This window comes from Ochotona curzoniae, unplaced genomic scaffold (assembly GCF_017591425.1).
Source record: "Ochotona curzoniae isolate NIBS_2020 unplaced genomic scaffold, NIBS_Ocur_1.0 contig_605, whole genome shotgun sequence".
In the NCBI taxonomy this organism is placed as follows: domain Eukaryota; kingdom Metazoa; phylum Chordata; class Mammalia; order Lagomorpha; family Ochotonidae; genus Ochotona; species Ochotona curzoniae.
Window position 1 is genome coordinate 4,795,680 of NW_024466491.1, and position 11,255 is coordinate 4,806,934.

At 59.7% G+C, this 11,255-nt stretch overlaps 2 protein-coding genes across 3 annotated transcripts in view; both read right to left on the bottom strand.

Annotated features, from left to right (window-relative positions):
- LOC121163398 (coiled-coil domain-containing protein 130-like) overlaps positions 1-11,255 on the bottom strand; it is a 469,842-nt gene that overhangs the window by 1,192 nt on the left and 457,395 nt on the right. The gene's annotated exons all lie outside the window — the stretch shown is intronic.
- Positions 2,640-6,384, bottom strand: LOC121163407 (calcium and integrin-binding family member 3-like). 2 transcript variants are annotated; one of them, XM_040990959.1, is made up of 6 exons: positions 6,334-6,384; positions 5,962-5,996; positions 4,750-4,861; positions 4,229-4,376; positions 3,518-3,713; positions 2,640-2,661 (listed from the first exon to the last, which is right to left on the bottom strand). In XM_040990959.1, exons 1-6 carry the CDS (start codon positions 6,382-6,384, stop codon positions 2,640-2,642), a joined length of 564 nt encoding a protein of 187 aa, XP_040846893.1. The 2 variants fall into 2 exon arrangements, with proteins under 2 accessions (XP_040846893.1, XP_040846894.1); XM_040990960.1 differs by lacking the exons at positions 4,750-4,861; positions 5,962-5,996.

The following is an 11,255-nucleotide window of genomic DNA, read 5'->3' on the forward strand; positions in this document are numbered from 1 at the left end:
CACTCTCATTCATTCATTCATTCATTCATTCCACCAAGACAGCACATGAACCTGTCAGGCAGCGGATATTTCCTACTGTCGTGTGACACTGGGACTTTTGAAAACCTTTATGGGAAAGGCAGTGATGAGAGAGAGAGAGAGAGAGAGAGAGAAAGAGAGACAGAGAGAGATCCTCCGTCTGCTGGCTCACATCCCAAATGCCCACAGCAGCCAAGGCTGCGGCCAGGAGGTCCATCGGGTCTCCCACGTAGGTGCAGGGACCAAGTATTTGTGCCAGGAATGGCCGCCTTCCCCAAGGGCATCAGCGGGGAGCTGGATGGGACACGGAATAGCCTGGGGTGGCATCCGAGTGCCGCTGTGGGAGATGTGGGGGTCCCGGGGGGCGGCCTGCTCCCCTCCATCAGCATTTAGAGCATGGCCCTTCACTTGACACAGGACCAAGTCTGCTGTAGCAGCCTGGCATGTGTAAGTCACCCTAGGATGCTCCCCCAGTGGTGACGCCACCCCAGGGTGTGACAGGACGCTGGGGGAACATGTCTCCATCAGGGCTTACAGGACTGTGCTGGGGCTCCCTGGGGACACTGGGGCCCCGGCCGGTGGGCGGAGGGACAGCGTGAAGGGGGGTGGCATGACTCGGGGCTGGTGGCTGTGGGAGCATCAGTGGGGGTCTCCCCGTGAGTGAGGGAACAGCTTCGGGGTGGTGGGCACAGCGTGTGCCCTGAGCCCACCACGGAGAGACACCTGCCGGGTTGGGAGTGGTGTGGGCCAGGGTGGCAGGGCCAAGGGGGCAGCCCGCTGACCATGGCTCACAGCCGCCCTCTGCTGGCCATTCCCAGGAACTGCTGATGCCGAGATGCATCACTGACCATGGCTGACCACCGCTGACCATGGCTCACAGCCGCCCTCTGCTGGCCATTCCCGGGAACTGCTGATGCCGAGATGCATCACTGACCAGGGCTGACCACGGCTCACAGCCGCCCTCTGCTGGACATTCCCAGGAACTGCTGATGCCGAGATGCATCACTGACCAGGGCTGACCACCGCTGACCATGGCTCACAGCCGCCCTCTGCTGGACATTCCCGGGAACTGCTGATGCCGAGATGCATCACTGACCAGGGCTGACCAGGGCTGACCACGGCTCACAGCCGCCCTCTGCTGGCCATTCCCAGGAACTGCTGATGCCGAGATGCAGCCCTGGCCCAGCAGGAGAGAAGATGCTGAGATGGACTTGGCGGTGTGGTGGCAGGAGGCAGGTGTGGCGCCAGCTGGGGCGCAGCAGGACGGCTGCAGGGTGGAGGGCAGAGCTCCAGGAACTTGAACATGGCCGTGCCAGTCCCTGAGCTGGGGCATTCTGGATGGCTATGGGAACGCCACCAGGTGCTCCACTGCCAGCCAGCTCCCTGCCTGTGGCCTGGGAAAGCAGTGGAGGACGGCCCACAGCCTTGGGACCCTGCACCTGCATGGGAGATCCAGAAGGAAGCTCCTGGTTCCTGGCTTCTGATTGGCGCAGCACCAGCTGTTGTGGCCACTTGGGGAGTGAATCATTGGACGGAAGATCTTCCTCTCTGTCTCTCCTCCTCTCTGTATACCTTACTTTGTAATAAAAATAAATAAATCATATATATATATAATAAAATGTACTTAATGGGGGCCGGTGTCATGTTGTACTAGGTTAAGCTCCCGCCTACGGTGCCAGCATCCCTTATGGCACCAGTTCATGTCCCGGCTGCTCCTCTTCCCATTCGGCTCCCTGCTAATGGTGTGGGAGACCCTGAAGAAGCTCCTGGCTCCTGATCAGCTCAGCTCCGGCCACTGTGGCCACTTGGGGAGTGAACCAGCAGGTGGAAGATCTCTCTCCTCTCTCTATAACTTCACCTTTCAAACAAAAATATTTTTAAAAACTTATTCATGAACGCTTGTGTGAACCTGCTGGGTTCACTCCCCAAAGCCCACAGTCAGTGCTGGGCCAAGAGCCGGAACTCTATCCAGGCCTGCCGGGGGTGCAGGGGCCACAGATGGTTCTGGAAGGATCTGGAAGGAGGCGCACCTGGATTCAAGGTGCCCCCTGCTAATGACTGCAAGGTGAGGGGGTGTCTACTCCCTGGACACCACAGGCAGCTGATGGGAACAGGCGGGCTTTGCTGTCATCATCCCAGCCGATGACATCATGGCACAGCCCTGCCGTGGTGGTCATGATGTCACGGCCACTGCCAGGGTGGAGATGATGTCCGGCCACCACCAGGATGGAGATATTAAGGGACTCAGGAGATGAGGGGCGGGACCAGGTGTCGGAGGGTGGGGCTCAGCATTGTGGGCGGGGCCAGGTGTCCAAGGAGCCATCTCCCTACACCTTCACAGTGTAGAGAAATCTGGACGCTGGCACCTCTTTTCTGTTGTTTAATTTTATTTATAGCAGGGTAGAAACGGGAGCAGGAGTGGAGGGGGAGAAAGCTGAGAGGGACACGTCTCCCGCCATGGTGGCAGATGGGGGCCGCCAGGGCAGCGGAAGGGACGAGAGGGAGGACAGCCAGGTAAAAATGGGAGGAGCACAGGCCTTCCTCCGTCCATCCCGCCAGGAAGCCACGTCCTCCCAGCAGCCTCCCTCTCCGTGACCAGGCAAGAGCAGAGCTCCACGGCCTTAGATGCGGATGTGGAAGGTGCTGTGTGCAGAGAGAAGGAAGCCGTCAGCGCCGCCTGTAGGGGTGCCCCTGAAGTGGGCGGGGTCCCCCGGGGGAGGACGGACACCCCCAAGACGCTTAGGAGAAAGTCAAGTGGGTTGAAAGTGCTATTGATTGCAGCTGTTGGAAAGACACACCCCATTTTCCACCCACAGGTGCCCTCAGCAGCTGGGGCCGGGCCAGGCTGCAGCCAGGAGCCAGGAGCTCCATCCGGGTCTCCCACGAAGGTGACAGGGGGGCCGTGCCCTCCGAGATGGAAGAGCCGGGACTCAGACCAGACCAAGTGTTTCACGTGGAGTGGAGAAACAGCTGTGGCTTTGGGTTGCAGTGGACGGCTCAGCCCCTCCTCCTGTAAGTGCTGGGATTAACAAACCTTCCTGGCTCCAGTTTGAGTCCCGGCAGCTCCACTTCCCATCCAGCTCCCTGCCTGTGGCCTGGGAAAGCAGTGGAGGACAGCCCAAAGCCTTGGGACCCTGCACCCGTGTGGGAGACCCAGAAGAGGCTCCTGGCTCCTGGCTTCGGATCAGCTCAGCTCCAGCTGTTGAGGCCACTTTGGGAATGAATCAATGGATGGAAGATGTTTCTGTCTTTCCTTCTCTTTGTAAATCTGACTTTTCTATTGAAAATAAATAAATTAAAAAAATAATCTTTGCTCACATCAAGTCCTGTGGCCATCGCTGTGCTGATTCACGGCCCACCACCCACTCTCCCCATCAGCCTGGCGATACGGAGTTTGGATTCTCCACCTCCCCTCCCCGCCCCGTAACAGGGCTGCCAAGTCCAGCGACGCAGTCCATTCACTGTCACAGCCCGTGGGGTCGTGAGCGCCAGCTGTCACCTGAGGAAGTCAGGTGCCCGTAACATCATGTTCTGGAAGTCGTCCAGGGAGAGTCGCCCGTCCTGGTCCCCGTCGGCCTCGTCCAGCACCTTCTCACACACCAGGCTCACCTCCTCTGCGCTCAGCTCACCCCGGGTCAGCCTGGTCACCGTCTGCTCCAGGTCCCAGGCACAGATGTAGTCGTCATTGTTGAAGTCTGCAGGGGAGGTGGCGGCCAGCAGGTGGGACGTGGCTCCTGGCCTGTACCTGAGACATGGCTCCTGGCACGCACCTGAGACATGGCTCCTGGCCTGCATCTGAGACATGGCTCCTGGCCTGCACCTGAGACATGGCTCCTGGCCTGCATATGAGACATGGCTCCTGGCACGCACCTGGCCCCTCCTACCTCCTACCTTGCTAGGTTAGTTAACTACAGGAAAACTTTGGGCTCCGGCAGCTCCCTTCCTGCCTCTTGCACTTAGGGAAGTGAATCCATGGAAACTTTGTGCTGTTATGTCTCTGAATCTGATGGCAGGATGAGAATTAAAAACCCCCTGACTTTGGCTGCCCAGTGCAGTGGCTCCACGAGTCTAGCTAACAGACTCCTCCTAACACCCTACACTTGTGTCCACTACACAACGCATCCAATGGCCACCCGGCTGCTGCCATGTACTGAGCACCCTCATTCCTCCGGGAGCACCCTAAGCCCTGCTCCCCAGGGTGCACACCCACCGTAGATCTTAAAAGCGTAGTACGCCTTGAGGTCACGCGGGGCCATCTCACTCATCACAGAAAACATATCCAGGAAGTTGTTCAAGGTCATGTGGCCGTCCCCGTCCTCCGAGAAGACCTGGGCGATCCTCTGGCGGAAGGGGTTGTCCTGGGGACCAGCAGGAGACAGGCCATCCTTGGGCGGCCACCTCCTGGGACACACAGGGTCTCACCCTCCTCTAGAAGGCTGTCCTCTCAGCCACTGTGATTGGCTCTGGCGTGTCACACGTGACTCCAACTGACCAATCCAGGGCTGCCTGGGATCATCGTGAATGGGCGGAACTCGCTTTCTATTGGCTGTGGAGCTAGTGAGGCCTGAAGCCAGGTGGACTGAGGGCATCCTACGTAGGGCGTCTTGGGTTGCAAGATGAAGGCCTGAGCTCGGCCTCATAGCCCCACGCACACCAGGGCTTGGCCTCACCACCCCCCTATACACCGGGGCTCGGCCTCACGGCCACACAACAACCCCCCCAAAGTTGTACCTTGAGCTCAGGCATGGTGCTAATGAGCTCGTAGGGCACCTTGACATCTGGGCTGTTGGTGTAATCCAGCGGGACCAGCTGCGGGGCCAGGTCCTGGTAGCGGTAGAAGAGTCTGGAAAGGTGTTGGGGGAATACCTTGAAAGATGCTGAGTCCCCAAAGTCAGCGGGTTGAGGCCTGGGCCTCAGGCCCACAGAGACAGCCTGACTGGCCCTGGAAGGAGCGCCTGGGGGACTGGTGACTGTGGAGCGTGCCCAGCAGCTGACCAGCACTGTTGCAGGTCTCCAAGAAGGCTGGCACACACCCCCGAACGGTGCTGTGGGCACCTGGAATTCAGCCTCGATTACACCATTCCCAAACTGGATCATCTCTGGAAACCTCCCAGCCTTGGGTTTCTGGCAGCCCTGAGTCAGTCTCTCTCTCTCATGACCTTCCAACACCTTGGGGCTCTGTGCCTTTTGCCCCAGGGCTCAGCTCCCAGGGGTCAGCACCCCCTCAGGGGTCAGCCTCTGTGTGGGCCCCAGTTCCCCACGAGTAAGCTGATCCATTGCGACAGCCCCCCATCCAGCTTGATCTGTCCTCACCCAGACAATGGGACCTGTGTGGGCGAGAGGTGCACCCATTAATTATAAATCTTCCTGCACCCACAGTGAGTGGGGCCTTGGCCCCGCTCACCCTGCGGTCGAACCCCCAGTGCCAGCTTGGGTTTCAATGGCTCTAAGTTCATGGGCTAGGACCTGGACAATGCCAACAAGCCGTCTCCCCAACACCTCCTTACTCCACAGGCTGAACTGGCCCCTCCATGCCCGTCTGCTGGGCTCCTGTCAGGGCCCTGCAAAGCCTTGTGGCTGCCACCCCCTACTTTTGTCACCCCGCACTCCAGCTCCCAGTCCCAGGCTCTCCGAGGAAGGGCAGGGTGGGGCATCTGGCTGGCCCCCAGCTCACACACGCACCATGGCTGACTGTGTCCCGGGACAGGTCAGGGTGGGGCGTCTGGCTGACCCCCAGCCCACACCATGGCTCACACACGCACCATGGCTCCCTGTGCCCCCGGGAGGAAGCGAAGTCTCACAGTCTCACAGCTGTAGCAGCATCACTTCCCGGCCCTGTCTCTCGCTGTCCCCCCACCCGCTGTCCCCACCACTGCCCTCAGCACCTCTGTTTCCAGGAAGACCTCCAGCCTGGAGCTGGCCTCTCTCCCTCCGTGTACTGACCTCATGATCTCCTTCCTGGTGAAGAAGGTGCAGTCCTGCGGGGAGAGATGCTGTCAGCTCAGCCCCCAGCTCCTGCCTTGAGGAGCTCTGCCTGCTGGTGCGGCTCCCTCAAGCCCATCCTGCACACACGGGCCCTCCCTCCACCCACCCACACATGCACTGGGATTCAACCTCGCACCTGCCTTGGCATCCCACACTCAGCTGTGTGAGCATCCCACCTCGCACCTGCACTGGCATCCCACCTCACGCCTGTCACACCTGTGTGAGCATCCCAGCACGTCCTGCACCAGCGCTCCGCTAAGCACCTGTGCCAGCTGCACCCCCAGACGCAGTTGCCATTGTGCCTACATGTAGATGTGTCATCAGCCCTACCTGGAACTCCTCCAGCTGCTGCGAGGTGAAGACCATCTGTTTGTTGCCCATATCCAGGCCTGCCGCCCCAACTTCTGTCTCCGTGCCACGTCCCCGCTCTTTGGGCGCCGTCTGCAGTGCCCGGGCAGCTGGGCACCAGTGTATGGGCAAATAGTTCTGCCCTGGCTGTCACCTGCCCACCCGCCCTGTCACCCCACAGCCCTGGGGGGTGTGAGAGGACTCAGGTTACAGCTAAGCACCCTGGACAGAAGCCTGGTTGTGTCCACGGGTGGAGAGCAGGGCTCCGGGAGGTCACGCAGCACCAGACTGAAGGCTGAAGCTGCCACCGCCAGGACTCAGGCCCCAGAGAGGCTGCGGGGTGCCCAACAGTCCAGCCTCTCTCGGTTCTGTGGCCTTGGCCTAACCGCCTGCCCTTTCCAAGACACAGTAAGCTGGAGATGACACGAGCTTTGGTCTCCCAGCTGGCTCTTAAAAAAAAAAAAGATTTATTTATTTTATTGGAATGGCAGATTTACAGAGAGGAGGAGAGACAGAGAGGAAGATCTTCCATCCACTGGTTCACTCCCCAAGTAGCTGCAACAGCCGGTGCTGAGCTGATCCCAAGCCAGGAGCTTCTTTCGGGTATCCCGTGCACCTGCAGGGTCCCAAGGCTTTGGGCCGTCCTCCACTGCTTTCCCAGGCCGCAGGCAGGGAGCTGGATGGGAAGTGGGGCAGCCAATCCAAGGATGAGGAAATCCATCAAGTTCCATTGGCTGACAGAGTCCACCTCTTCACCCAGATGTTTGCTATCATTGCTTGGCTGGGGTAGGTGTCCAATTTGTTCTGCCCTCCTCCCTCTGTTATGGCATCAGATGTCCCCAGTGTATTGCTAAACCGCCCGTGTGCATCTGGGCATGCCACCCGCTGCTCTGTCTAAGCCACCGAGGAATCCCAGCTCCGACACACACACTCCACGACAGACCACGGGTCCTGCCATTCTCCTTGTGGTTGGAGTGCTTCCGTTGGGGGGATCCCCAAAGAAGCCTCGTCTGCGGCGACCCCAGAGCTGACTCCTGTGTGTGCCAGCCAGTGCAGGGTCCGGCTCAGTGCATCACCCACATCAGCCTGTGCACACACTGGTGGTTGCAGTTGCTAAGGCAATTCTGTCACCAGCCCCATCTCTTACGTAAACCGATGGATGCTGCAGCCCAGCCTAGCCTAACCCTGCCCGCTGCAACTCAGCCCTCGCATGCACCAGCAGGAGCTGCACGCAGCCTAGTCAGAGCGACCCCCGGTAACCCACACAGGGCCCCAGCCCTGGTTCCTATGCTTTCCAGTGTGCAGCTGACTGGTCCAGTCCCGTACCCCATTCTGCTCTCATACACATCAATGGGCGTTGGAGCCCAGTTCAACCCACCCAACCGCACTGTTCACTCCACATTCATGCGAGCGTGTGCTGTGCCATCACCTGTCCAGCCAGGCCTGTCCCCAGCCCTGGTTCTTGTGCCCCCCACCCAGGTCTCACCTGTGCTGGTGGGTGCTGCAGCCCAGGCTGGCAAGACCCGCCTCCTCACTTCAACATTTGCCAGCGGATGCTGCAGCCTGGCTTGGCCCGGCCTGCCCCCAGTTCCAGCTCATGCTGGTGGGTGCTGCAGCTTAGCACAGCCTCGCCACCCCCCAGTCCCAGCTCCGTGAACTCTCCGGTGTTGGCGTCTGAACTGGCCTGTCACACATCCCATCCTGGTTCTCAGATCTGCCAGTGGGTGCTATGGATTGGCCTAACCCGGCCCGCCCGCAGACCTGAGCCACATGCTACTGACAGGTACTGTCACCTGGCCTGGACTGGGCCGCTCCCAGCCGTGGTGCTTGCACTCGGGACTGCATCCTGACAGAGCAGTCCCCCTAGCTCCTCCACCAGGTCTCTTCCCAGTGGCAGATCTCGCACACACCAGCGGGTCCTCAGCCCAGACGGACTTGGTCCACTTCTTGTCCTGGCAAGAACAGTGTCCCTGCCCAACCAGCCCACACCCATCGTAACACTGTTGCGTGTTATAGCCCAGCCACAGCAGGCCCACGCCCTGACACAGCTCTCACTTGACCCAATGGGAGCCGAGACCTAGCCCAGCCTGTGCCACACCCACTTTGGCTCTCACAAGCACCTGTGTGTGCTGGAGTCGAGCCCAGTCTGGCGCCCCAGGACCCAGTCCATACTCATGCCGAGGGACACAGCAGGCATATCCAGCCCAGAGCAGTGCCCCAGTTCTGGCTCTCACAATCACCAGTGGGATCCACAACATAGTTGGCTGTCTCCTTAACTTTCCTACCAGACCTGTTCCCAGCCACAGATCTTGTGTGTGCCAGGCTTGCCCTGACCCTGCTCATGCCCATACCCTGTTTTGGCCATTGCCATCGGATGCTGCAGCCTGGCTTGGCCCGGTTCACCTCCCAGTCCTGACCCTCCCTGGCAGGCGCTGCAGCCTAGCTCTGCCCAGTCTGCTCCCATCCCTGGCTCACGCAACAAACAAAACTGGTAAGCGTGATACCCTAGCCTGAGTGACCCACACTCCAGCCTGGCTCCTGCACATGCCAGTGAACTAAGGTTTGGCCCGGCACTACCTGGTCCACACCTCTCCAGAACCAGCCCACATACTTGCTAACGGGTGGAGCTGCCTCGCCCGGCCTCACCAACTCCCAGGACTGAATCACACGTCCAGGGCAGGAGCTACGTCCCAGCAGGGAGTTAATAAACATCTTTGAAAGATTTATTTCTTTTTATTGGAAAGACAGATTTACAGAAAGAGAGACAGAGAGAAGGATCTGTCTGCTCATTCACTCCCCAAGGGGCCACAACGGCCGGAGCTGAGCTGATCCGATCTGAAGCCAGGAGCCAGGAACCTCTTCCGGGTCTCCCACGCGGGTGCAGGGTCCCAAGGCTCTGGGCCGTCCTCCACTGCTTTCCCAGGCCACAGGCAGGGAGCTGGGTGGGAAGTGGATCAGCTGGGATTAGAACTGGTGCCCATGTGGGATCCCAGCACTTGCAAGGGAAGGATTAGCCACGTGAGCCACGGCGCCGCCTCTGCCCCTTTAAAAAGACACAAGTTCTGTTTTCTCTCTCCCCCCTTCTTTTTTTCTCTCCTTCTCTCTCCCTCTCTCTCTCCCCCTCCACTCTCCCTCTCCGCCTCTCTCTCTCTCTCCCCCTCCACCTCCCTTCCTCTCTCTTTGTCTCTCTCTCCCCCATTCTCCTCGCCCTTCTGGAGGTTTGTTTTGTTTTGCTTGTTTTTTATTCTTCGTGTCTGACCAGGAGCAGGGTGCCCACCCCGGATCTCTGGCTAATCCTGGCCTGTTGTCTGTCCCCCTGCACTGTGCTCGCAAGTCCCCCTTCGACGCATCTTCCGGACTCAGGAGGTTTTCCATTTAAACGCATCTTGCTCCACTCAGACTTCTGCCCTCGCGGAAATTCGTGTGCGTGAGGTGAGGACCACCTCAGTTGTCACCGCTTCCTCCTGTGTGCGACACGGCCTGGCCAGCAGATGTTGACTGTGTGGCGCCACGGCAGCAGCCCCTCCCAGCCACCTATCACCCTGTCACACAGCCGCACCTCACTGACCGTGACTAAGGAGGGCCTGGGGGTGCGGGCTTGCCCCTTGAGCTGCCCCATCCCTCTCTGACTCTGAGCCACCAGGAGGGAGCCCTGCGTTTTCCCTGGGAAGCCCTGACTGCTCCCTGAGCCAGCAGGACTCTGCAAGAGGCAATTGCGTGGGTGCAGAACAAGGCGCTGGCATGCTGCCCCCTGCTGGCGCGACGGAGCAAGGTGGCCTGCTGGCCTCCTGCTGGTGTCCTGCTGCTGTCCTGCTCGCATCCTGAGTCCTGTAGCTGGGCAGCGGGGTCCGGCTTCTACCTCCCTCATCACGCCCCCTCTCTCTCTCCCGGGAGAACCCGGGGCAATGGCTGCCTGAGGTCCGAGGCTGGAACGTTCCCAGCCCAGCACCCAGCAGCTTGGCTGCCTTGGAGCCAGGCCGCTGGCCAAGCTGGTGAAGGTGTGTGGGTGTTGTTGGCTGCACCCGCCACTAGCGAAAGAATAGCTCAGCTGAACATAGAAGAATTTAGACGGGCTTTATTTGGTGGGGGGAATGTGGGTTTGTGCCCCTCATTGGTGCAATGGTGGTTTCACCAGAATTCTGCCCGCCGTGCCCGGTGTGGTCGGAGGCCAACTCGGCCCTCCTCCCGTTACCGTGGTAACCATAAGGCGTGCCCTCTCACTGACAGGGCACCGGTTGTCATGGAGGACGGAGGTGAGGGGCAGGTGCACGTTGGTTATACACTGGGCTCCCGTGTACACTGCTGAGCGAGAGAGCCACGTGCGGGAAAGAACAGAGCACGCACCGCTCTGGGGAGATAGCGGGGGATGCCCCAAAACCTTGGGACCCTGCACCCACGTGGGAGACCCAAAAGAGGCTCCTGTTTCCTGGCTTCAGATCAACTCAGCTCCGGCTGTTGCGGCCCCGTGCGGAGTGAACCAGTGGTGGAAGATCTTTCTTTCCTTCTCTTTGTAAAATCTGCCTTTCTGATAAAAATAAACAAATCTTTTTTAAAAAAATCTTAAGAAGAAAAGAAGCTCAAGTGTTGGCATCTCCATTGTGCGGCCATGGCCGACCATGTCTCCCTGGCTTGTTTCTCGCAGCCTTGGAGCCAGAGAGGCAATTCCAGGGAAACCTCCTCGGGCAGCGGAGGCCTCGGAAGCCGGGCCCGCGGACAGAGGACTCCCACGGGCAGCTCGGCAGTGCTGCGCGCCGGACACGGCCCAGGGACCGCTCGGGGCCAGGCGGCTTGGCTGTGGTCACACAGGGAAGCAAACCCAGCCAGCGAAATGAGGACTGGGTTACACCCCGCGAGAGCAGGAAGCCCGAGCACGCTGAGCTCCAGGAATGCTTCGGGTGGTTCCT